General features: G+C 43.1%; 1 protein-coding gene and 1 pseudogene across 4 annotated transcripts in view; one reads left to right on the forward strand and one right to left on the reverse strand.

Annotated features, from left to right (window-relative positions):
* Positions 1-1,200: 1,200 nt before the first annotated feature.
* AK7 (adenylate kinase 7) overlaps positions 1,201-26,266 on the forward strand; it is a 53,926-nt gene continuing 28,860 nt past the window's right edge. For all 3 annotated transcript variants that reach the window (XM_082616802.1, XM_082616804.1, XM_082616803.1), the window contains exons 1-6: positions 1,201-1,671; positions 4,474-4,662; positions 9,804-9,912; positions 16,636-16,730; positions 20,942-21,052; positions 24,638-24,718. In XM_082616802.1, the coding sequence (XP_082472928.1) occupies positions 1,567-1,671; positions 4,474-4,662; positions 9,804-9,912; positions 16,636-16,730; positions 20,942-21,052; positions 24,638-24,718 (690 nt within the window). In that variant the 5' untranslated portion in view covers positions 1,201-1,566. The remainder of the gene's footprint in view (positions 1,672-4,473; positions 4,663-9,803; positions 9,913-16,635; positions 16,731-20,941; positions 21,053-24,637; positions 24,719-26,266) is intronic.
* Positions 7,492-7,808, reverse strand: LOC309802283 (large ribosomal subunit protein P1-like; annotated as a pseudogene). Its single transcript has one exon. The product of its transcript is annotated as a large ribosomal subunit protein P1-like (transcript).

Below are 26,266 nucleotides of genomic sequence, written 5' to 3' on the forward strand. Positions count from 1 at the left end.
ATCAGTAATGTAAGCAAGAATGAAACAAAAATGAGTTACAGTTGAATAAAAGTACCTGCTTAACTGCATGTCAATAGGGTCAAACTGAAAATCTGGAAATGAGGCAACTAGTGAACTCTAGAATATTCGATCTAATAGACCTTTTGAAAGAATGCTGAAGAGTATTTATTCCATCAATTTTTGTACTGGTCTTACATGAGTATTTTTACATTTAAATTGACAGCACTTTCTTGTTGATACTAAAAAAGGAATGTTGCTGTGAGCAAGCTGTTCCCCAATTAAGTCTGCAAAATTTCAAAGTGTTATTTTATCAAAACAGAAGTTTCAATGAGACATATGTATAAAAGGAAAGGGAGTCGGGGTGGGGACGTAAAAAGGAATGAAAAACTCCCATTGGTGGAAGTGTGCTTCAGCGTTGCAGAAAAAAAGCAATTTCACTTTTGGAGACCACTTCAGAAGGTGCTTTCATATATCCTGTTTAATCCTGACCGCCCTGTTAGGTTGGTGGTTTCACCCCTGTCTTACAGCCAATTTAACAGCTTGGGTAAGGTTAAAAGGTTGGCCCCTGTCTCCCACAAATGGCTGCAGAGCTGGAAGTCAAAGCCTAGTCTCCCAAATGCCTGAGTGCCCAGAACCTCCAGGCTGTCTGGAGCTCCCTGGCCATCTCCAATTTCTGAGGCAATCAGTATTAAAAAAAAAAAAAAAAAAAAAAAAAAAGTTACACAGTCAATCCATGTGTTAAATATTTACATTCAACAAGTTAATGTTTAAAGCACAAAAATATTTACTATTCTAAGATAACAGGATATATATATATATATAGTCCACCATGACCTTTGTGCTTCTGTGATAAGACAAATCGAATGGCATCTTTTAATTTGTCGGTTTATCTCGGCAACTGCGTGTCTAACCTGATTTGGAAAGGGCAAAGTCTAAATTCTATTCCTTTGTGAATGGGGGTGAATCCCCAGCACAAATGGCTGCTAGGCACTCCCATCCCAGCCCCGGAACTGCTAAACCAGTTGAGCCCAGTGGACCAAGCAGCGACTGGCAGCAGTGAGGACCACACCATGACCCCCAAACTCCATGGCAACAGCCCTTCTCTGCAGTAGAGGATTATGTCACGCCCTCCTGGTCAGACCGCCCCACAGGGGCACGTTCATTCACTCCAACATTTCAGGAGAAGCCTAGGCTTGCGGGTTTTACCTTTTCATCAGATTCATCAGTATTTTTAGTGCTCCGTGTCAGGTGGACACTGGGACGTGTTTCCAGAGTTACCGAATGAGAGGAAAGGGACGGAGGGCGCGCCCTGCCCGAGGGCCCCCGGCGTGAAGCTGGGGAGAGTGGGGCTCGGGCGGGGACGCAGGCCTGCCTGGCTCCCTGGGCAGGGAGAGCCAGCCTGGCGCAGGAAACCGGAGGCCCCGCCCTCCGCCCCGGAAACGCCCCGCCCCGCGCCCTAGCCCCAACCCCGGAGGGCCGCCTGGCCCCGCGGTCCTAGGGCCGCGGCTCCATCTCCTCGGCAACCAAAGGGACGCTTTCCCCTTAGCAACCAGCGAGGCTCCCACCATGGCTGAAGAAGAGGAAGTTGCTACCCGGACGAAGAAAGTTATCCGGATCCAGAGGGTGTTTATAAACCTGCTGGACTCATACAGCAGCAGAAACATCGGGAAGGTGAGCGGCGGTGGGTCACAGCAGAACCCCAGCCCCCAACTGCCAGTCCCCCGCCCCAGCCCCGGAACCCAGCGAGGGCCGGCACCACCGGGCGCTATCAGGGCCTCCCCTAAGGGACCCTCCCTCGTCCTGGGAACGGCCAATGGCCCCTGCTCCCCAGTCTGCACCCAGGCTAGACAAGCGCCCCACCTGGAAGCCCAGGTGTTTGGAGATCTCCATTCCAGCCGGGGTTCCTCCCCTGTTAATAAGAGGAAACTGAGGCTTCGAGGCAGAAAGGGGCTTGCCCAAGATCACTTAGCGAGTTGGGGGCAGGTCCTGGACATAGGGCCAGGTCTCCGACCTCCTAACCGGGTTCTCTTTCCCTTCCCGCCAGCTCGTCTGAATCAGGCAACTGACGGAAAAAGAAGTCCAAAACTAAATGCAATAACACAGCATTAAAAAGACAGGAGTAGTATGAACTTACTTGTGTCTTTCAAAAAGATAGATACAAATATAGAGAAGATAGATAGATAGATAGATAGATAGATAGATAGATAGATAGATAGACAACCTAAATACAGAAAACGTCTCAAAGGATACACAAGACACTTAACCGTTATCACCTCTGGAGGATGAGAGTCACTCATTCATGAGCTCCTACTAAAAGGCTGGCACAGTAAATAAGACCAAAAAAGGTTTTGACCCTTGAAGACCCTGCCCCTCTGGAAGGAGACAGACAATAAATAATTACTAGAACAAACAAGATATTTCAATAGGTGATAAGTACTCTGAAGGAAAGAGAATAGAAGAGGTGAACTGGGGGAAGAGAGCAGCTGCTTTAAATAGAGTTGCATGAAAGAGCTCTCTTGAAAGGTGACATTTAATCTGACACACACAAGATGAAGGTCCAGCCCGAGGAAATAGTTCCCAGAGGGCATGGCAAAGGCAAAGGTTGCAGAGGACAGAGTGGTGAGAGGCTGCAGTGAACCAGGGGCTCCAGGGGACAGCAGGCACCGTGCCCAGGACCCATGTGGCTTTGGGGCCCGCACAAGTGTTATAATTTCTCTTAAAATAGGAAGGAAGCAAATCAAATTTTAGAGTCAAAGATAGTGTGTCATTATAGATATACAGTCATAAAATATCATTTTTAATATACTTTTGGAGGAAAGGGCCTGTGAAAGTCAAAATGTGGCCCAGCTCAGCAACTAAACAGTGCCTCACACGTGGTCAGCAGTTCATCGATATTTATTGTGTAAATTAGCAAAGCAGAGTCAAGCCCAAAGGCCCAGATCTTGTGGGGCTTTGGTCAGGAATCTGGTTTATGTTCTAAATCCATTGATAGCCATTGGAGTACTTTAAAAGGGACGTGACATGATTGAAATTAGGAGGGAGGGAGGGAAGAGAATTTAACTTTTTACTTTGTCCCCTTTTGATCTCTGATTATTTTTTACGACATAATATTTTTACAATAAAACTTTTCGTGGGGAGAGATTTTTTCCAAAGCTTATCAATAACAGAATTTCTGGTTATTCCTTAACAAACCAGGACTTGACTTTCTCAAATTCCAAGTAATTTCTATTGTCTGCACTAAGCAATATGGGAGTAGAAATATAAAGCATCTAAAAAAACATGGAAACCATGTCTCTTGTCCTCAGGCCCAGCTGGGCAATGCCACCACAGCCCCTTCTCCCCGGGTCTCTGGGTAGTGTGTCAGGGCGGGGCACCTGTGCAGCCGTGGGTGTCATTATCAGAAGGTCCAACTCCACCCCTCCCTGCCTATGCGATCTTGGGCAAATTACTTATTGCTGGGCCTCAATCTCCTCATCTGTGAAATGGGATAATAAAATTGAATATGTGTGTTTGAGAGGTAAATGAAAATTTATATGGCATACTTGGGAAAAATAGATTCCAATAAGAGATTGAACCTGACACCTTGTCTATTAACTTGGACTGTTTTTTTATCAAAATAAAGGGGGTGGGGCATTCTGTTGTGTTTTTACTCCCACGGGGTGATATCGTCATGATTATTTACACATGTTTAAACTATAAATTATATGTCTAATATATAAATTAAAATTATTTCTATTTATATGTGAAACCCATGAACATTGCATAAACAACTCGCAAAGACAGCTTTTGTAAAACAAAAAAAAGAAACTTTGCCAACCTCATTCTATTTCATTATTCATAGCCACTGGTCCCATGTGGTTGTGGAACGTTTAAAGGTGTCTAGTCCAAATGGAGATGCATTGTAAGTGTAAAATGCACATCAAATTTCAAACACTTACTATGGGAAAAGAAAACAATATATAATATCTCAATAATGTTTATATTGATGACATGTTAAACTGATAATGTTTTGGATATATTGAGTTAAATAAAAAGTTACCTAAATTTTTAAAAATTTAAACTTTACCTAAGTTAACTTCACCTGTTTCTTTCTCCTTTTGTTAATGTGGCTACTAGCAAATTTAAGTTACCTAAGCTGATCGCGTTACATTTCTACCTATCTGTTAGACAAAACAGCCATCGTGAATTTAGCCCAGCTCTGCCTGATGCTAGGGAAGGCTAATACCCTTAACGAGCTTTTAAGCTCTCCGAGCCTGAGTTCCTCGCCTATGAAATGGGGAGTCATAATAGTGAATAGACACTTCACTGTGTCGTTGTGGGAATTAAACCAATTTCAGTGAGACACCGGTGTACAAAGCATGGGTGGCATCACTAGCAAACCTTCAGTAAAGGTCAGGTTTTAGAATCATCATTCATTGACTGGCCTTACTCTCCGTTGTTCTTAGTATTCAGGAAATTCCTGTTTGCTTGCAGTTTCTTTCTAACTCTGTCGTCGGGGCTTCACTTGAAGAAATTACCGAAGAGGAGGAAGAGCACGATGAAGATAAATCAGCGGTGCCAGAAGCCTCCTCAGCCAACCTGAAGGAAGGCACATTCCACATCGTGGGCACGCTTTCCTCGCTCGAAACCCCCTGCCCCAACTTTGCCGTGGAGACCTACTATGTAAGTCCAGAGGGACTGCTGAGAGGGGCGAAGGGGAGGGCCACCCCCTGCTCCGATGCCCTGCCAAAGTGTTTGCTCCTTGTCTCCTCTCTCCTGCCAACGTGAGACGGTGGGGAAGTTGAGGAGAGTGGTGAGGGCAGGTCTTCCTCCTGTGATGGAAATGAACAACGCCTTGTCTCTCCACTTTCAAGTCTTGCCTGCAGCAAAGAACTTAAATGAGATATTCTTAGAAAGTATGGATCTCATTTGGACTTTCAGACTCATAAAGTTCTCTGCCCTGTATTTAAAATGTATTCTGCCCTGTATCACCCCCACGTGGCTCTGGGCCATGGCCGGCGCAATCTGTGAAAGAGACATCTCCTTTGGTAATAAGCCACTCAAGGATAACACCGTTATATGGCTGTCTTACTGAGAAATACTGCTGCCTTCACATGACAAATTCTACACAGTCCTCATCCAAGGACTTAAATACCTGCAAGTAGGGTGACCCTCCCAGCCTAATTCCTCCCGTCACCCTGCCTGCAGCCCTCTAGGTCCTAGGAGACGGCTTTGCACATGCTGTACCCTGGAGTAGCCTTCCCTCTTCCCTCCCCCAACCAGCCCTATCCATCCGTCACGATTTAACTCGGGTTGTCTTCTCCTCCAGGAAGCCCTCCATGATTCCCCACTCCCAGTTTAGATTCTGAGCTCTCTACCTGCCTAGATTCTTACACTTTTCTTACTCCGTTGTTATTATCTGTCTATTGTGGGTCACACTATTACAATCTGTTCCTTGAGAGTAGAGACAGCACCCCATTTTTTCTCATGTGTATCCTTGCACGGTGACGGACAGCACTGGCCCTCAATAAGTATTCGTCAATGAATGAATGAGTCCCCTCCTACTATCTTTGGGAACTTTCTTCACCACTTACCCCCTTTTACCCTCTTCTGGATCTTCACTCGCCACACTGGCTTCTTTCTTTCCACCTCTACTACGTATGCTCACATCCTTCTCGCTGGAAACACACACACACACACACACACATACACACACACACACTCTTACTTTGGCCTCCCTGCCTCTTTCTCTGCCCCTGGCCCCTGCCACCACTGAACCTGAGAGAGGGCTCAGCCACCTTTGCAGGCCTCACTCCTGCACTCTCCAGCCCCTACCCCTTCACAGGAGATGCCCTGGCCATTGTCACCAGCCAGCCCCTCATTACCAAGGGCCTCTCTTCCCTGCTTCCCAGCAGCAGCAGCTGGCAGACTGCCCTTATGCATCCACTCCTTCCCTTTAAATGCAGTTTTTCTCAGAGCTCCCTCCCTTCTCCTAATAGGCATCCGTTCTAAATCTTATTCAGTCCTATAGCTTCAGCTCCCCTGTACAAGCCAATGCCTTTCAAATCCTTCTCCAGCCCTGTTGACCAACCTGCACATCCAACCGCTTCCTAGTCCACTCCCCCAGATGTCCTGCAGCACTTCTATATCAATTTACCCAGGATGAAGTCTCTCACACTCCTCTACAAAACTACTCTGCCCTGGGGCTTCCCTGGTGGCGCAGTGGTTGAGAGTCCACCTGCCGATGCAGGGGACACGGGTTCGTGCCCCGGTCTGGTCTCCACATGCCGCGGAGCGGCTGGGCCCGTGATCCATGGCCGCTGAGCCTGCGCGTCTGGAGCCTGTGCTCCGCAAGGGGAGAGGCCACAACAGTGAGAGGCCCGCGTACTGCAAAAAACAAACAAACAAAAAAAAACTACTCTGCCCTAATTTGTATTAAGGGCCTTGCTGTCTGTTACCAGTTTAGGCTGTTTGGGGCTGCAAGTAATAGGAAAAAAAAAAAAAAGGCAGTGCAAATCGGTAACCAATAAGGAATTCATCAGCTTATGTGGCTGGTGGTCTCAAGGAAGCACCTGCTTCAGGCCTGGCATGATCCAGGGGCTGCAGCTCCTTTTCCTGCCCTTTCCTGGGCTCTGTCTTCCTCTGGGGGTGACTTCATCCACAGGTTGGCAACAAGCTGGCAACATTCCAGGGCTTTGCACACAAACGCAGCAACACTCTGATGAAGAGAACTTCCAGAAGTTCTCAGCAAAAGGAGGATGAACATTCCAGCAGCACCCCACAGGTATCTCCTTGAATCTCAGTGTCTTGAGTTGAGTCACTTGCTGATTCCTGAACCAATCACTTACCCTGAGATCAGTAAGGCCCATTCCTTAAGCTAGAAGGTGGAGTTAATTTCCCACAGGCTGAGAAGGGGCGTATCTGAACAAAATTGGGTTCTGTTGGGAAAGAAGAAAAGGAGATGGATGTTTGTAGACAACCAAGAGTGTCCTTTATACCATTCGTCATGCACTTGCCCCCATCACAGCTGCAAGCCTGGTATTGCTGTGGGCTCTTGGCTTCCCACTATAGACTGGAAAACACACACACACACACACACGCACACATACACACACACACACACACTGTGAGTGCTGTGGATTCAGTTTTACTTGGGGTTTCCTGAAGACTATAGCCTGGGAGACAGCCTCTCAGAGAGCTCTGAGGAACTGCTCCAAAGAGCTTGGGGTGTGGGGATTCAGGATGCATATGGTTTTGGTGACGGGGCCACGTGCAACCAAGTACACGTCTCAGCAAAAGTCGGCGCTGGTCACAAGGAGCAGATCTCTCCAGTCATGACTTCGGTGCTTTTCTAGGTATGAGAAGACGCACAATACTGGGTTCATAAAAATTTCTCCGGAAAATGTCTGTCTGAAGTCCTGTTCTGCCAGTTTTTTCCAGAGCACAGAGTGCCTCCTTGCTGACCTCAAATTAAAGAGCTCGGCTTCTTATTGAACATGTTACTAAAGAGGTTTAGTCAAACCTGTCATCATCAGACTCTTCAGATTCTTCTTTCTTTGCATCTACTTTCTTCTCCTCAGCAGGGGCAGCAGCGGTGGAGGAGGCAGGACCTCCTGCTGGGGCAGCTCCACCAGCCCCTGCACTGCAGATGAGGCTCCCTGTGTGCTGACCTTGGCCAAAACCTTTGCAAACAATCCTGGCCAGAAAGGTTCAACGTTTACACTGGCTGCTTTCATGAGAGCATAGATCTTGTCCTCTGTGACCGGCACCTCATCGTCATGCGGGACGAGGGCCGAGTAGATGCAGGCGAGCTCTGAGACGGAGGCCATGGTGCGGGGCCAGTGCTAGGCGGGGGCTGCTGGACAGATGAAGTGAGGGCCTCGCCCCAACGCGGCCTTAGCTTCCTCGGAAGGACGGAGCACCTTAGCGGCAGCTGAAGAAAGGGAGGCCTCAACCCGTGTCTTTAATCGCTCTCGAAAGACCGCCTCCTTTCCATTCTCCTGGCTATTTGCGTTGCTTCAGATCTCCATCACTGATCACTCTTTATCCCTGAATTTGATTCAGTGAATGAGTATTGAGCACTTTGAAGACCCACAGATAAACACGGAGCTCACAGCCTAGCAGGGACCCTGCAATGTCAACTAGTGGTTCCAGAGCAGGACAGTGACATGATGACAGAGGTGTGCGCAGCCGCGTCCAGAGGACTCTGAAAAGGGCAGTATGAATTCTCAGTCGTATCTATGGAGCCAGGCAAGTGGAGCTTCAGACTCCTCCCTGCCACACGGAGCAAGACCCCCTAAACTCCTCTGATCTGGAGATTCTGCACAGCTGGCCCTCCTTTGGGTGCTTGGGGTCTACTGGTGATGCTGGGACTGAGGCTGAACCTCCAGGGCTGAATAGAGCTTTCCAAGCAGATAAAGGGACAAGGAAATGACACACAAGGGGGCACCTGGGAAAGTGTATGGTGTGCTTTGGAATAGAAAGCATCGGTACAGCTAGAGCTTGGGTTCTGGGTGGCCAAGGGGAAGAAGCAAGAGTGGCATGAAAGGTGAGAGAGAGTGGAGGATGGAAGAGCATTAGGCTGGTCCAGGTTGTCAAAGGTGCCTTTGCCTGGCTCAGCAAATGGCCTGCTAGTCCGTGAACTTCCCAGGCTCTGCTGAGTGAGCTTGTATTCACCCTTTCAGCCCAGCTCAAATGTCAACTCCTACGAGCCATAGTCCCATACTTCACCTAGTCCATCAAACCTCAAATGTACTTCTGTGATAGCCCTTTCTACATTGGGGGCTGCCCTGTAGGGCTGTACAGGTTGCACACTGCACAAGGATGCCCAGCCATGGGCATGAGTAGGGGCTCCAAAGTGATGTGTTCTGCTGGCTACAGTGTGTCCCAGACTGGGTGCCTTATAATTTTTCCACCAAGAGCAGGTTTCCTTTTTCTAATTTGTACAAAGGCTTCATATGTGCTTAGTTGCACCCTCCTCCACATTAGACCCTAGTTATTTGTTAAAATTTTGCCAACAACAACACACACACACACACGCTAATCTGTAGTATCAACAATCATACATTATTTATTTTGCCTTTCCCCTTGGGGTGAAAATCAGGGCCCACCAATATTTATTGGGGGAACAAATGAATGCACAATCATGGTCACTCAATATCTGGTCAGGATGTCCATTCTCTTGAAAACGTGCCTGTTTCATCCTCAATCATTCCAATCATGATTTACCAAGTGTGTGTGGTTTCCTTTGGACACAATGACCACCAAAGTTACTTTCATCTCATATAAGAACTTGGTATTTTTAACCATTAAAAGTTTCTGTTTTTTTTTAAATACTCCCTGCTGTCAACTGTAATAAGGTACCTTACATCTCGAATGAGACCAGATTAATTCCATTTTGAGGATTCTGAAATAATCCACATTAATCACTTATCAGCACTTCTGAGTGATTCATGATCTATAGTTGCTCAAAGAAACTTGCATAGAGCTTGAGTTTGTTTTAAATGCCTCACACATTTTCTTCCAGTGTGTTCTAATTCTTTCCTCCTGAATCGGCGTTTAAACAGCATGCAGAAATAGTACCTAAGATCATTATGCAATTTTCTTATTCACCTGTTCCGGGCTATTTACATAAATTTTGTTACTTGAAAACTACACACAGAAGAGAACCAAAATTTCATTTTAAATAAAAAAATCCTTCTGCGAGTGTTTCCTGTGGGACTATCCAGGCAACATATCTCATTTGGAAATTGTCATTCCCATCTAAATATTAAGGTTACTTTGTTGGCTTCTTGCAACAAATGACTGTCAACTTTCTTTTTCAGGCTATCTCTCGAGAAGACCTTCTCATGCACCTGCTGGAGTGTGATGTCATCATTTATAACATCACTGAGAACCCCCAGCAAGTGGAGGAAGCCATCTGGGCAGTGTCTGGTCAGTGAGATGTACCCTTGATCTCCAGGGACGGGACTTGTTACTTTACCTAAGAGTCATCTCAGGAGCACTAGGCAAATTAGGACCGTGGAAGAACTGATCTGAAATTCACCTAAAACAGGAAGTGAAATCAGATGAGTGGATATGCCTGTGGATAGCATTAAAAGATAAACGGAGGCATATGAAAATATTTAAGAGTTTTTGTGAGGGACTTCCTTGGCAGTCCAGTGGTTAGGACTTTGTGCTTCCAGTGAGGGGGGCACCGGTTCCATCCCTGGTTGGGGAAATAAGATCCCACATCCCACATAATGTGCAGGGTGGCCAAAATAAATAAATACATAAAAATAAAGTTGATGTTTACTGCATTTGACAGTGTTTCTTATTATATATAAAAAAAGAAGAGTTTATGTGAACAAAAATCAATTCATATTGGGAATTCCCTGGCGGTCCAGTGGTTAGGACTCTGAGCTTTTCACAGCGGAGGACCTGGGTTCTATCCATGGTCCAGGAACTAAGATCCCTGCAAGGCACGTGACGTGGATTAAAAAAAATAACAACAGAAAACAATCTGATTCATGTTGGAAGTGGTTAGGAGCTCCACCAACAGCAGCTAGGGACAAGACTTTTATTGAGAAAAGCAGTTATTTGACTGGCTGTAACTTAAGTGTTTCCCTTATTTGGGAGAGCCTAGTTGACTGTGATTGGCTGTTCTTAGGTTTGGGTTTGTTTATTTAGGCTGCTAAGCTATTAGGACCACCTCAATCTAATGGCTTCCTTGTTTAATTAATTTAGCAACAGGAGCTTCCGAAGAATAGAATTTTTTAAATTGAAATATAGTTAATGTACGATATTATAAGTTATAGGTGTACAATACAGGGATTCAAAATGTTTAAAGGTTATACTCCGTTTATAGTTGTTATAAAATACTGCCTGTTCCCTGTGTTGTACATCATATCCTTGTAGCTTATTTTATACCTAATAGTTTGTACCTCTTAATCCTCTACCGCATAAAGCCCCTCCCCCTTCCCTCTCCCCACTGGTAACCACTAGCTTGTTCTCTATATCTGTGAGTCTGCTTCTTTTTTGTTATAGTCATTAGTTTGTTGTATTTTTTAGGTTCCACATATAAGTAATATCATACAGTATTTGCCCTTCTCTGTCTGACTTATCTTACTTGGCATAATATGTCCATCCATGTTGCTGCAAATGGCAAAATTTCATTCTTTTTTTATAGCTGAGTAGTATTCCATTGTATATATATTCACCAATTTTTCTGTATCCATTCATCTGTTGATGGACCTTAGGTTGCTTCCATATCTTGCCAATTATAAATAATGCTGCTAGGAACACTGGGGTACATGTATCTTTTGGAATTAGTGTTTTCGTTTTTTTAGATATAGACCCAAGAGTGGAGTTCCTGGGTCATGTGGTAGTTCTGTTTTTGGTATTTTGAGAAACTGCCATACTGTTTTCCACAATGGCTGCACCAAGGTTCATTCTCACCAACAGTGCATGAGGGTTCCTTTTTCTCCACATCTTCGCCAACACTTTATTTGTTGTCTTGTTGATGATGGCCATTCTGACAATTGTGAGGTGGTATCTCTGTGGTTTTGATTTGCCTTTCCCTGATGATTAGCCATGTTGAGCATCTTTTCATGTGCCTGTTGGCCATCAGTATGTCTTCTTTGGAAAGATGTCTACTCAGTTCTTCTGCCCATTTTTTAATCTGGGTCATTTGTTTTTTTGATGTTGGGTTGCATGAGCTGTTTATATATGTTGGATATTAACCCCTTATCATTTATATCATTTGCCAATATTTTCTCCCGTTCAGTAGGTTGTCTTTTCATTTTGTCAGTGTTTTCCTTTGTTGTGCAAGAGCTTTTACATTTAATTAGGTCCCATTTGTTTATTTTTGCTTTTATTTCCTTTTGCTTTAGGAGAGAGATCCAAACAAATATTGCTACAATTTATGTCAAAGGGTGTTCTGCCTATGTTTTCCTCTAGGAGTTTTATGGTTTCTGGTCTTACGTTTAGGTCTTTAACCATTTTGAGTTTATTTTTGTATATGATGTCAGAGAATGTTCTAATTTCAGTCTTTTACATGTAGCTGTCCAGTTTTCCCAGCACCATTTATTGAAGAGACTATCTTTTCTTGCCTCCTTTGTCATAGATTAACTGACCATAAGTGCATGGGTTTATTTCTGGGCTCTCTATTCTGTTCCATTGATTTATGTGTCTGAAGAATAGAATATTTTTAATCATTAAAAGAAATGAAACATTAACTTTCAAAATTCAACCTTTATTCATTCCACAGGCATGGCTTAAGGAGGTGGGGTTGAATGTATTGGGAAGATACAAAGACAAATTTTTTAAAAATGATACCCTCAAGGCTCTTGTAGGCCCACAAGAGAGCTAAGGGACTCTGCAGGGCAGAGAATGGCATGTTGACACAAAAGCTATCACAAGATGGATGTGACTTTAGGAGGAGAGGAATTATTTCTTTTTTATTTAAAAATTTTTTTTATTTTTGGCTGTGTTGGGTCTTTGATGCTACACGGGGGCTTTTCTCTAGTTACAGAGAGCGGGGGCTGCTCTTCATTGCGGTGCGCGGGCTTCTCATTTCAGTGGCTTCTCTTGTTGCAGAGCACGGGCTCTAGGCGCGCAGGCTTCAGTAGTTGTGGCGTGCAGCCTCAGTAGTTGTGGCCTGCAGGCTCTAGAGCTCAGGTTCAGTAGTTGTGGCACACGGGCTTAGTCGCTCTGCAGCATGTGGGATCTTCCCGGACCAGGGCTCGAGCCCGTGTCCCCTGCATTGGCAGGCGGATTCTTAACCACTGCGCCACCAGGGAAACCCCAGGAGAAAAGGAATTATTTCTAACTGTGAGGATTTGATTCAGTTCAACAAGTGTTCCCCAATAGCAAGGGTCAGGAAGGGGTCACAGAGAACACTTTCATATTTTAAATGCTTTGAAAAAGGTAATGAACCCTAAGGGACAAGATGATGTTTAGCAATTTGGTGCTTTGTGATTCATCTCCTTATTAAGTCCGGATCAAAGGAGAGAGCAAATCAGCTTATTTGAATTGCCATTCTAGGCTAGGAGGACAACCAAAAAGACACAAGCACCTTACTTTGCAGTATTTTTTACACTTCAGTATGTTGGGTTTTGGCAGATTAGTTCAGGCGTCTGCAAACTTTTTCTGTTAAAGGCCAGATAGTAAATATGTTTAGCTTTTCAAGCCAACTCCTCTGCTGTTGTAGCAAGAATGCAACTATAGACAATATGTAAATGAATGGGCTGGGTGCCAATAAAACTTTATTTACAAAAACAGGCGGTACATTGCCAACCCCTGAATAAGACCAACAGCAAAGCTATATTTTGGCTCATGTTCAGAGAAATGGAATAAAGCCTCAGTAATGTCTGTACCATATTCAGAGAAATCATGATGAAAAAGTACTCTCTGTGGATGTGCTGGAGTCCTCAGGAGCTTAGAATGTTTGATTTCTCATTTATCCCTGTGGGCCTAAGTTTCGTTCAGTAAGAGACAAATCAATAACATGAACAATGTGTCATCTTTTGGAACAGAGCTTTTTAAATGCCTGCTCTCCATGTTTTTATCCCTTTGCAAATATTTACAGATGATGTGTAATTGCACTTTCTAAGATAATTTCACCACCTAAAATAATAATCAGACCTAATGTTTATTGAGTTCTTATTTTGTGCCGGTCTTTGGAAATTGATTTTTTTTCTGTATAATGTATACTCACAATTTTCTTTACATTTTAATTTTTTTTCTGAAATAAAACCTGGACATGTTTTGAAAGTTAAAAAGCACAGTAGGATTTAGAATAAAAAGCAACAATTCCCTGCATTTCTTTTCCATCCCATCTCTACTGTTCAAAAGGAACCTCATTTAACCCACTTGTTCCTTTTAATACACAAAAACGCCTGCACTGATGTCCTCTGATTATGAACTTTAGACATTAACCACTGAGTTCCTGCTATGACAGATGAGCTTCAGCACCTAATAGGATTTCTCCCACTAATCGTCAAGGGAACATAGTAGTTCTCAAACTTTGATACTGCATTTCCTTTCATGAGCTTTAAAATGTAGAGTATGTTCTATATTGCTCCCTTCTTCATTCTAATAAAGAGCTTTAAATAATTAAGACAGTTTTATTCTCTATTTGGTGAAAAACTTTTAAATGTGTTACCTCTTTTTTGAGATACAAAGTGTTTGTGTCTGTAAGAAAGTATAGCCCTTGGTCAGTCATGGGGGACTGGGTGAGTGGGAGGACATGGGGTGGGTGGGGCTATAGAGAGAATAGTAGAGGGAACTTTCTCACTTTACTTCATGTATTTTCTGAGATTTGGGGAGTTTTCTGTTTTTGTTTTTCCAGTGGATATGTATTACTTCTTAATGATGTTTTATTGAACTATTTTCAAATATTTTAATATAAAATAATTCTTCTACCTTGCCTTTCACAGATACTATCAAAGGAAGGCAAAACTGGAGAAAGAAATGAAGTATAAGAAATGCAAGAAAACATTTGTATATATGGATAAGATGTGCTGCTCGTTCACAAGTGAACAAGCACATCATTTTAGACCCATTAAAATGATCACAAATGAAAAAGGATAACCCAGTTAGAAGACCTCTAAGTGTGCCAAGCATTCACAAAATAGGCCAATCTGAGGCACAGCAGAGCAGGAAGGGTAAAAGAACAAAATTAAATTGAAGAGGCGATTTTTGTTAATAGAATAAAAGTAGAAACTAAAGTTAACATTTGATTGGGATTAATATGTGGACATAGTGTCTTTTTTTAAAAAAAAACATTTTTATTGGAGTATAATTGCTTTGCAATGTTGTGTTAGTTTCTGCTTTATAACAAAGTGAACCAGCTATACGTATACACATATCCCCATATCTCTTCCTTCTTGAGTCTCCCTCCCTCCCACCCTCCCTATCCCACTCCTCTAGGTGGTCACAAAGCACCGAGCTGATCTCCCTGTGCTACGTGGCTGCTTCCCACTAGCTATCTATTTCACGTTTGGTAGTGTATATATGTCCATGCCACTCTCTCACTTTGTCCCAGCTTACCCTTCCCCCTCCCCGTATCCTCAAGTCCATTCTCTAGTAGGTCTGTGGACATAGTGTTCCTAGACTTAATTCAATAATACTTTCTCACCTTATGGTTGGAATCCATGAGTTTATTAGATTCAGGATATCAGTATTTTATTGTTTTCCTTGTTGTTCGAGAAATCAGCTCATGAGACTAAAATTTACCATGACTACTGTGTCGCTTATATCCTCTGACAATTTAACTATATCTCATTTTAGTTATTTTTTTTCCTGGAAAATTATATATTATGAAAAATATTTTAGTGGAATCACATGCCAGAAAGTATTCAAGGAGATTCAATGCTTAAATGTGTGGGGAACCCTCCTGGGGAATGACAAACTCTTTGGAAACCAAACACTCCCAGGTCCAGGCCACCACTCTTCTAAAGTCCCATCTCTACCAATGGTTCATAATCAAGCATCGGGGTGTTCCCAAAGCCCCCCCTCCACACACAGCCCACAGCCCCCAACGCATAAGCTGCTCTCCCCCAGCCAGGGCGAGTGGAGGGGGAGGGAATTACTTCCTTCTGCAAGCGCTTAAGCTAAATAGCACTGCTTTATGTGAAATCATGAGAGGGCCTTGCCCATAAAAAAGAATGAAATCATGCCATTTGCAGCAACATGGATGGACCTAGAGGTGATCATACTAAGTGAAGTAAGTCAGACAGAGACACACAAATATCACATGATATCACTTATATGTGGAATGGAAAAAATCATGTAAATGAACTTATTTACAAACTGGAAATAGGCTCACAGACATAGAAAACAAACTTACGGTTACCAGACGGGGGAAGGTAAGGAGATAAATTAGGAGTTTGGGATTAACATATATACACTACTATATATAAACTAGATAAAGAACAAGGATTTACTGTACGGCACAGGGAACTATATTCGAGGTCTTGTAATAACCTATAATGGAAAAGAATCTGAAAAAGAATATATTAGATATAGATATAGATAGATATAACTGAATCACTTTTCTGTACACCTGAAGCTAACACAACATTGCAAGTTAGCTATACTTTAATTTTTTTAAATGGTTAAAAAAAAAAAAAAGAGGGCCTTGCTTTCTGATCTGGGGCCTCCCACTCCATTCTCCATGCAGCTGGAGGGGGAGCATAGTGGGGAGACCACAGGCCGGGCAACCAGGCTTCCTGGATCGGATTCTATACCACCACCTCCCTCCGTGATCCTGGGCAAACTGTGCCTCAGCTCCCTTAGAAGGTAGAAACAGAGATGAGAGTATCTATCCCCTGATGGTGGGAATTCCATAAAGCCCATGAACTGTTCCCATCCGTGTCAGCTATTATCAGTATCACAAGCCCTCCCCAAAAGTGAAAGCACAGCGCTGCAGGCCAGGAAATAGGAAGGGACTGAAGATTTGAGCTGGGCTCAGAAGAGGTCGGGTGGCTGGAGGGGGGCAGCCAGGGACAAAGATGGGGAGGGGGCAGTGAAGCATCAGAGGGGATGCCCCCCTGGTGTAAAGCCACTCCTTGAAAGAGGAGTCACTTCAGGTCTCGCTGGTAATTAAAAGTACACATGATTTTAAAACACGTTCTAAATGGATCTAAGTAACTGCTCCGCTTTTTGGCCCTACAGCCCTGAATGAAGAAATCAGCCATTTCGAAAAGCGGAAGGTGTTTATTTTAGTGTCCACGGTGATGACCTGGGCGCGGTCCAAACCCCTGGACCCAGTAAGTAGTGTGCTGGCTTTTCTTTTATGCAACATTTCACCCCCGATTCCTTGTAATCTGCACGCGAGAACTTTCTGCAGTGGATGGTGTATTCTTACACTCCTGAACCCTACCCCGTAATAAGCACTCTGCAGAGTTCACAGGGTCAAAGAACGCTCCATTCTAAGGGGCCACATTGTTTTGCATGCCCCTAAGAAAAAAAAAGGAAATGCCGCCTAGTCAAGTATAACAATGCTTATCACTGTTTATTTTAGATGTATTGAAAGCCCTCTCTTTTAGACTTATTTAGACCTATATCTTTGTCATATACATTCCTGTGCATACATTAAAAGGAAAAATATAAGCAAAATACGGTGGTGATAGTATTCCCCAAACTTCTTCAAACTCAGTCCAGTTTCTCTGAATCACACCTGCATTCTGTCTGTTTTCACACAATAACTTAGTATGAAACCTGAGTCATGTCGTTTATCTCTAGGTAGTTTCCTATAAAGCTCATGGTTATTATTTTGCAAAAAAATATGGATTCAGGGTCATTCTTCTAGTATTGCTTATTTTCTCCCCTGAGACCAGATTTCCATTTGCGTCTCTGCCCCAGTGCCTCTGTGCCTATGAACTACCTTTTCCTCTCAGTGCTGAGTCACACTATAATCTTTTTAAAGACATCGTAAAAGGCAATTAGACCAACATGCATAGTACCTAACTCAGTTTAAGGATGACAGGATGTGCTCAAGGTGACCCGAAGGTGACCCAGGCTCCAGCGAGGACAGCACGGATGCTTCTTGGCTGAGTACATTGTGATAAACTATTGATGACAAGACACATTCTAATTTCAGAGATGTTAAAATGTGGGGAAAAATGCACAATGGAATAGACTCAATGGAATACATTATTTATAACAAGGAAATATTTAGGGATTTATCATACTTATTGCGTCAAAGGCCATTTGTTTGTTTAATTATCTCTCCCTCAGTCGACTGGGAGGTCTTTGAGGGCAGGGACCAGAGGTTTCCTGTCCTTTTCTTATAAAGCTCTCTCACCTACTCCATTTGCTTGCTATCATCTCAGGAAGCAGGCCAGTCACTTTATTCCTGTTGAAGTTCTATCCCTCAAAGAGTCTAGTAAAGTGTCTGCTACAAAACAACCATTGGTCATTTGACTGGCTGATCATTTTGCTGGCCTGATAGATCATCATCACTCCTTCAGTTATAAACTAACTTGTACTGACTTAAGCAAAATGGGGATTTATTGACTCATATGACTGGTAAGTCCAATAATGGACTTCAGGCACAGCTGGATCTAGAGGCTTAAAAAGTGTTCTCAGAACTAACCTACTCTTTTTCTCGATTCACCTGCTTCTTTTCCTCTCTGAGTAGGCTTCATTCTCAGGTAAGCTGTCCCCTCCTTCTGGCCCCCAGGAGCTCCCAGGCTTACATCCCTAGAACTTCAATTGTCTTTTCCATTTTGACCATGTCCCAACCCAGCCCTGGAATATGCCGTTTTTCCAGGTCTTAGGTCACAGGCCAAACCCTAAACCAGTCACTGTGGCCAGGGAAATGTAGAGCTCTGATTGGCCAGACCTGGGATCATGTACCCACTTCTAGAGGCAGGGATGATCACCCAGCCCTGACCTCGCAGTCTAGATCAGCAAGCAACCTTGCCCTCTGCTTCCCATTGGGTTTGGCCAGTGGGAAGTGCCAGTGAAGGATGGGGAAAATGAGAAGACTGAGGTCACGGTATTATCCCTCCAACTCCTTTCTGCCCAGTTGCTACTGGCCGACTGAGCCCTTCAACCAAAGTCACTGCTCCTGCCAGGCAGCCCTCTCCACGCTGCTCACCCCCAGGTCCTAATTATCACTTGCACCCTCTATACTCTGGGACCTTGGAGTGGTACTGAGCACCCTGTTACTGACTCCAGGGTATGTGATTTCCCTATACCTGCCCACATCTTTGTAAATAGTCCTATTATTAAACCCTCAAATTACCCGTGTTGAGTGTGCTATTTCTTTCATGCGAGGACCCTGACTGATGCTTCATGGTTCACTGAAATCAGCTGAGCTTGTGAAAAGTCATGACTTCGTAATGCAACTCAAAAGAGAAACGTGAATACTAGATTGGGGTAGATGCTGCTGTTTTCCAGTCAAACAGCCATCCTCTTGTCTTCCCATCAGAGTCCTGATTTGTTCAGGTGTCCACGCTGCCCACGAGACCCAGGGAAGGAAGTCTCTATCCCCAGCTCCAGGGGGAAAAAATCCTAATTAATTCAAATGAGCCATTGCCTCCTTCCAGTCCAATCTCCAAAAAACAGCTTAAGTGATCTTGTTAAAATATAATTCAGGGATTTCCCTGGTGGCGCAGTGGTTAAGAGTCTGCCTGCCAAACCAGGGGACACGGGTTCTTTCCCTGGTCCGGGCAGATCCCACATGCCATGGAGCGACTAGGCCTGTGCGCCACAACTACTGAAACCCCCACTCCCTAGAGCCCTCATGCTGCAACTACTGAGCCCACACACCACAACTGCTGAAGCCCACAAGCCTGGAGGCCGTGCTCCACAATGGGAGAAGCCACCACAGTGAGAAGCCCATGCACTGCAGCGAAGAGTAACCCCCGCTCACCACAACTAGAGAAAGACCCAACGCAGCCAAATAAATAAATAAAATATAATATAATTCACATTGTGTTAGAGTCCTGCTTAAGACCCTTCTATGCTCCTAGAATGAATCTAAACTCCTTCACATGGTCCACAAACCCTGGCAACCTGGCATTGCCTACCCTTTTTTTTTAAAGGTCTTTATTTTAAATATTTATTTATTTATTTGGCTGTGCTGGGTCTCAGTTGCGGCACGTGGGATATTTAGTTGTGGCATGAGGAATCTAGTTCCCTGACCAGGGATCGAACCCAGGCCCCCTGCATTGGGAGCGTGGAGTCTTAAACACTGCACCACCAGGGAAGTCCCCTGGCATTACCTACCTCCTCCTCTATGAATCCCCAGCTTGGCTCCAGTCATTTCAGCCCTTCTTCCCATTTCTCAAATCTGCAATGACTGTTCTACCTCAGGGTCCTCATCCTTGTGTTTCTTCTGCCTCTCTGATTAATTTCGTGTAAGCCCTGGACTCAGATGCTTTGGGCTGGTTATTTAACTTATACCAGTGTGATGTGATTGAAAGGCTCCTGACTGGACTGTATATTTTAGAAATCCTACTCCAAATAGGACCTCTAAATCTGGATGGATTGGGGGGAAGTCACTCTGTATCATGGATCTCAGTTTCTCCCTTTGATTCTCCAGGAAGTTTTTATTTAATTGTCCTTCCGCGGGAGGAGTGTACAGCAGGGTGAGTTGTGGAGAGACTGAGTGATGAACAGCTCAGTATAGGGAAATATTTTCCTTTTTCTTTCCTGATTCTTAGGGCAAACTGATATCTTATCTGATGAAGCCAGTTTTTAAAGCCTGAGACAGAAACTTGCACATGGTATGTTCTCATTAATGTGGGATGAATTTGAGGGAAAGAGGCAGTGTGGAAAAGAGAAAAAGCACACATAATTTAGATTTTAAAATGAGGGCTTCTCTGGTGGCACAGTGGTTAAGAATCCGCCTGCCAATGCAGGGAACAAGGGATCGAACCCTGGTTCGGGAAGATCCCACATGCCGCGGAGCAGCTAAGCCTGTGCGCCACAACTACTGAAGCCCGCGCACCTAGAGCCCGTGTTCCGCAACAAGAGAAGCCACTGCAATGAGAAGCCCGCGCACCACAACAAAGAGTAGCCCCTGCTCACCGCAACTAGAGAAAGCCCGCGCGCAGCAAGGAAGACCCAACACAGCAAAAAATAAATAAATTAATTAAAAATAAATAAATAAATAAAAGAACTAAAGACATTTTTTTTTAAAAGACACATTGAAAAAAAAAGAGAAACTACACACATCGCAAGAACTATTAGGAAATGGGTTTTTTAATGCCTTTATGGAATCATAGTGACAATATGTCTCTACAAAATAAAAGAAGACATTTAAATTTTTTATTTTATTTAAATTAAGTTTAAATGATAGAATCTGGCTAGCTAAAACATTTTCAAGAAAATTAAATCACTATAAAAATAAGCAGTAGTTTTTAGAATGCTTTATTTGAGCTTAAAGGAACATAGTCTCCCTAGCATCTGTGGGCTTAGCAGTTTCTGTAGCTCTAACACATGGAGTCTGGCCTTTTTTCTCTCATAGGATGATTCTGAGATTCCATTTACTGAAGAGGATTATCGAAGAAGAAAGCACCATCCTAATTTTCTGGACCACATAAATGCTGAAAAAATGGTTCTCAAGTTTGGGAAAAAGGTAAGTCGCGAGTAGTAGAACCTTTAGGGTAAGAAAAGCTCTTTTGGAAGCAGCTTACAATGCACATGGTCAGGACTGTTCCACATACTCTATGTATATCATGTCAGCTCGCTCCCCACCTCTGTATTTAGTTCCCACGTCCTTACACCCACAGAGCTCCGAGCTTCAGGCTCCCCCAAGAGGCACTGTCCCAGGTCCTGCCCCACGTTCTGTTCCAGCCCCCTAAGATGGAAGCCTTGTATGGAGTCCCCAGCAGAGCTCAAGCCCTCACCTCCTAAGGGGTCTGTAGGTCCAAAGAGTCGCTTGGTCCAGAAGAGGCAAATAACTCAGAGTGGGAATGGGGTAGAGGGAACCACATTTTCCCTTCTTCCAGACTCTATCTCACTAGTTTCTTACAGCAACTCTGAAAAGTGCATAAACCTCATCTTAAAGGGAATTCCCTGCTGGTCCAGTGATTAGGACTCAGCACTTTCACTGCTGAGGGCCCGGGGTTCAATCCCTGGTCAGGGAACTAAAATCCCGCAAGCTGAGCAGCCAAAGTAAAGAAATAAAAATAAAAATAAACCTCATCTTACAAACAAGGAGACGGAAAGTTCCAGAGGTTAAGTAACTCGCTCAAGGTCGCATAGCTAGGATTTGCTGAGCACTGTGCTGAGCACTTCTTAGCCTCGTCTGACCTACTCCCTGCAGCAACTGTCTCGTGTACATACATAATTATTCCCATTTCACAAGTGCAGACACTGTGGGAAAGAGCGGAGCTAGGATTCAAACCTGGATCCATCAGGTACCAAAGCCTGTGGGTTTTGTTCTCATTTTTCCTGACTCCAAAACTCCGTCATTCAGTAGAGTTGATCCTGACACATCCATGTCACTGATTACTGACACACCTCTAGCTGGGAAGTTCACGTAAACAAAAAGAATAGCTTATTAGCCTTCTGTTGCAGCAAAAGTTATCATTTTGAAATCCATATATTATAAAGTTGTTTTATTTCTCTTATCTTTTATCAAAATAGATGACAGGAATGCCCTGGTGATGAATAAGTAGTAACAACTAAAAATTATTGAGGGCTTGCTTACCATGTACCAGGCACTGCACCAGAACTATTACTTACAGTACCTCACGTAATCCTCCTATATCTCATATGTAATCCTCACAATTCTGTGAATTAAGTGCTATCATCATCATCTTCATTTAACTTAGGTAGAATTTATACAGAAGCCCTAAACCTCTAAAGGTTCCATCCACTGCATTTTTCCCATTATCGGAAGACCTACGGTAGTGATATGTAATGATAGTTCTAAGGTGACACCTAGCGGTCTCAGAGGATATTACAGTAGGAACTTGGTCCTTAAATTCTGTCCTACTAGTAAATGTTTTCATTTTATTAAAAAAAATTTTTTTTTACTTGGCAATACAAACACTGTGAGTATAAAATATTTGAGGGAAAAGACATGGGATTAGGCATTCTAGTCCCTTTTCTACCCATTAACTTATGACCTTAGCCAAGTCATTCAACTTTTGGAGTTAAATAAGTAAAATAAAGGGGTTAGACTAGAAAATATAAATCTCTTCCAACTCCAAATCCTGCAACTGTATTGTTTTATTAAACTTTGAACATTGCCCCAAATAGAAAATTCATGATTTCTTGATCATTTATTTCAAATTCACTGATTGAGAAGGCATGATCACACATGCAGAAATAATAGATGTGAATGATAGTCTAAAATGGAGAAATAGGGAATTCCCTGGTAGTCCAGTGGTTAGGACTCTGCTCTTCCATTGCAGGGGCTATGGGCTCGATCCCTAGTCTGGGAACTAAGATCCCACAAGCTGTGTGGCACAGCCAAAATAAATTAATTAAATTAAATAGAGAAATAGTGTCATCTTAATATCTTTTTTATCATAAAAACGTTAAATATGTCCCATGCTCTAAATTATACAATCAAAATTTGATTTCAAAAATTATTTTTTTTAATCCCAAGCTTTCCTAATCACTCTTTTCTGAACAATTAATAAGATAAGGTTGATCTGGCCAACTTGGTCATCTTAATAACCCTTCTGTGACCTAGTGTTTTTCATCAAATAGGTAGAACCCTGGAAGGAATCATTTAACTCATATCCATTAAGATCTTGCTATGTAACAGGCACTGTGGCTAAGAGCTGGCCTCACAGCCATGAACAAAACAGACGTGGTCTCTGCACTCCTGGGGCTGGCTGTCCAGTGTTCATCAACTGTCACCACATCTGCAGTAATCACATTTATATTTACATGCTATATTATAAACACAAGAAGGTGGACCAGTTTAGTTTTTGAGGCAAGTTCATAGGCTTTTTAAATCCTCTGGGGCATTTTCACTTATCACTTTCCCTAGGACAGGTAGGAAAAGCCAGGGGACTGGGTCACCTTGTCCTTGCCTCTCTTATCCACTCATCCAGATGTAGAGGAATGTAGGTCAATTATGATGATATGGTTCCTCCTCAGAAAGCCCACTCAGAGACCCCAGTTCTCTCATATCAGGGATGAGGGTGTGTGTGAGGGGGGATTTTCTGGTCTCTACTTGGGTTCCATCCTCAGTTCATGATTATCTCTTCAACTTACCAACATCCAACCTTCCCAAATCGAATCACAGTGGTGATGGAGGGTGTCTGTATTGATAATTCTACTTGTGACACCAACTACAGTGTTCTAATTGGATGATGAATTAGCAAGAAGAGGCCAGTCAGAGCACACATATGCTCACAAATCACACTCTCTCAGGTTAGCTTAAATCCCCAATGTAATTAACCAAAGATTAAAAATCTCAGGTGGGACGGCTCATGAGTCAAATGTTTAATGGAACCTAAACAGATCTCTGTTGGTCATTGCACCTTTTATACTTGGACCTCACATTAGCAATCCAGAAAACATTGCACCAACCATTGCATGAGTCTCTCTGGATGGTTAAGTTAAACATCATCAAAGCCACGTGATTATTGGATTATGAGAGTGGAGAGCATCAGAGGAAGAGAATCGGTGCCCAGGTATCCCTAAGTATTACCTCCGCCTTAAGCTTTTCAACAGGCCCAAAAGCCTGTTTCTACACAGTGTAGCTGCTAGTACCTTGATGACAGTAAAAAATAGTTGAGTATTGAGGCAAATTCTCCCAGCACCTAAAACTCCTCCTGGATGAAGGGAACTCCATGTCTACTAAAATCCTCATCTTAAGGCCCGTCACCAAATTCCTTGGTTCTATGTATGTCCCCCTCCCCTACTAGGTAATTAAAGACCATCATGGAAGGACAGATTTTTACATCTTCCTTTGCCTTTAGGTGCCCGGCATAGCACTTACAGGTGGTAAGTCTTCACAAATAATAAACTCTGGCTTTCATTTAACTGAGTCCCAATTAAATTTTAATAGTGGTCAGTGGGGTTGAGTTCCCCGCCTTTGAAGCGATACTCTTTTTGTCCTAAACAGTACATGAGGAGCTTGAAAGAGGTGATGAGACTTACTGAAGTGCTCATTTAAAATAATCACTAAAAATAATCTGATTCAACGTGGTTCATAATAATATATTTAGCTTTTTTCTTGTATTTTATCTAATAGGTCAGAAAATTTGCCACTTACGTAGTTGCTGCCGGACTTCAGTATGGAATGGAAGGAGGCATCTTACATGCTTTTTTTAAGGTATGACTTTCCATGACTATAACTTTTTTTTTTAAGCATTTTACACTAAGGTTACACAATTTGAAGGTTATATACTGGCTGGGCCCGTTTAATAGCAGAAAGTTAAGGAAAATATGGATGTCCAACATAACTACCTCTTTTTCTTGTATTTCCCACTCTCAGAATAATAAAGAAAAAATGGATCTCCTTTCATTCGTGAGACAAATGTTGATCCAGTGCCTACCATGTACCAGAAACCATTGTAGATACTGGGAACACAACATAATAAAGTCCCTGCCCTCGTGGAGCTTACATTCTAGTGGGTGGAAAAGAAGAGTGATAGATAATAAACAAGTTAGCCAGTAAACAGAGTATTTCAGATGTTGAAAAATAATCTGGAAAACAACGAAGCAGAGAAAGGTAGATAGAGCATGTGGGGCTAGGGTTGGGGGGTTATGTCTTTATATGATGGTTGAGGAAGGCCTTTCTTTTTTTACTTTATTTTATTTTTATATTTATTTTACTGTAGTATAGTTGATTTACAATGTTGTGTTAATTTCTGCTGTACAGCACAGTGATTCAGATATATATATAAATATATATATGTATATATATAGATAATCTTTTTCATATTCTTTTCCATTATGGTTAATCACCAGATATTGAATCTAGTTTCCTGTGCTATATGGTAGGACCTTGTTGTTTATCCATTCTGCATATAATAGTTTGCATCTGCTAATCCAAACTCCCAATCCATCCCTCCCACATCCCTCCTCTCCCTTGGCAAACACAAGTCTGTTCTCTACGTCTGTGAGTCTGTTTCTGTTTTGTAGATAAGTTCATTTGTGTCATGTTTTATATTCCACATATAAGAGATATCATATGGTATTTGTCTTTCTCTGTCTGACTTACTTCACTTAGTATGATCATCTCTAGATCCATCCATCTTGCTGCAAATGGCATTATTTCATTCTTTTTTATGCCTGAGTAGTATTCCATTGTATATATGTCGCACATCTTTATTCATTCATCTATCGATGGACATATAGATTGTTTCCACGTCGTGGCTATTGTGAATAGTGCTGCTATAAACATAGGGGTGCATGTATCTTTTTGAGTAATAGTTTTGTCTGGATATGCGCCCAGGATTGCTGGATCATATGGCAACTTTATTTTTAGTTTTTTGAGGAGCCTCCATACTGTTTTCCATAGTGACTGCACCCATTTACATTCCCATCAACAGTGTAGGAGGGTTCCCTTTTCTCCACATGCTCTCCAGCATTTGTTATATGTAGACTTTTTTTTTTTTTTTTTTTTTTTTTTTGCAGTATGTGGGCCTCTCACTGTTGTGGCCTCTCCCGTTGCGGAGCACAGGCTCCGGACGTGCAGGCTCAGCGGCCATGGCTCACGGGCCCAGCTGCTCCGCGCATGTGGGATCTTCCCGGACTGGGGCACGAACCCCTGTCCCCTGCATTGGCAGGCGGATTCTCAACCACTGCACCACCAGGGGAGCCCTATGTAGACTTTTTAATGATGGCCATTCTGACCAGTGTGAGGTGGTACCTCATT

This window comes from Mesoplodon mirus (assembly GCF_964341445.2).
Source record: "Mesoplodon mirus genome assembly, chromosome: 4".
Taxonomy (NCBI): Eukaryota; Metazoa; Chordata; class Mammalia; order Artiodactyla; family Ziphiidae; genus Mesoplodon; species Mesoplodon mirus.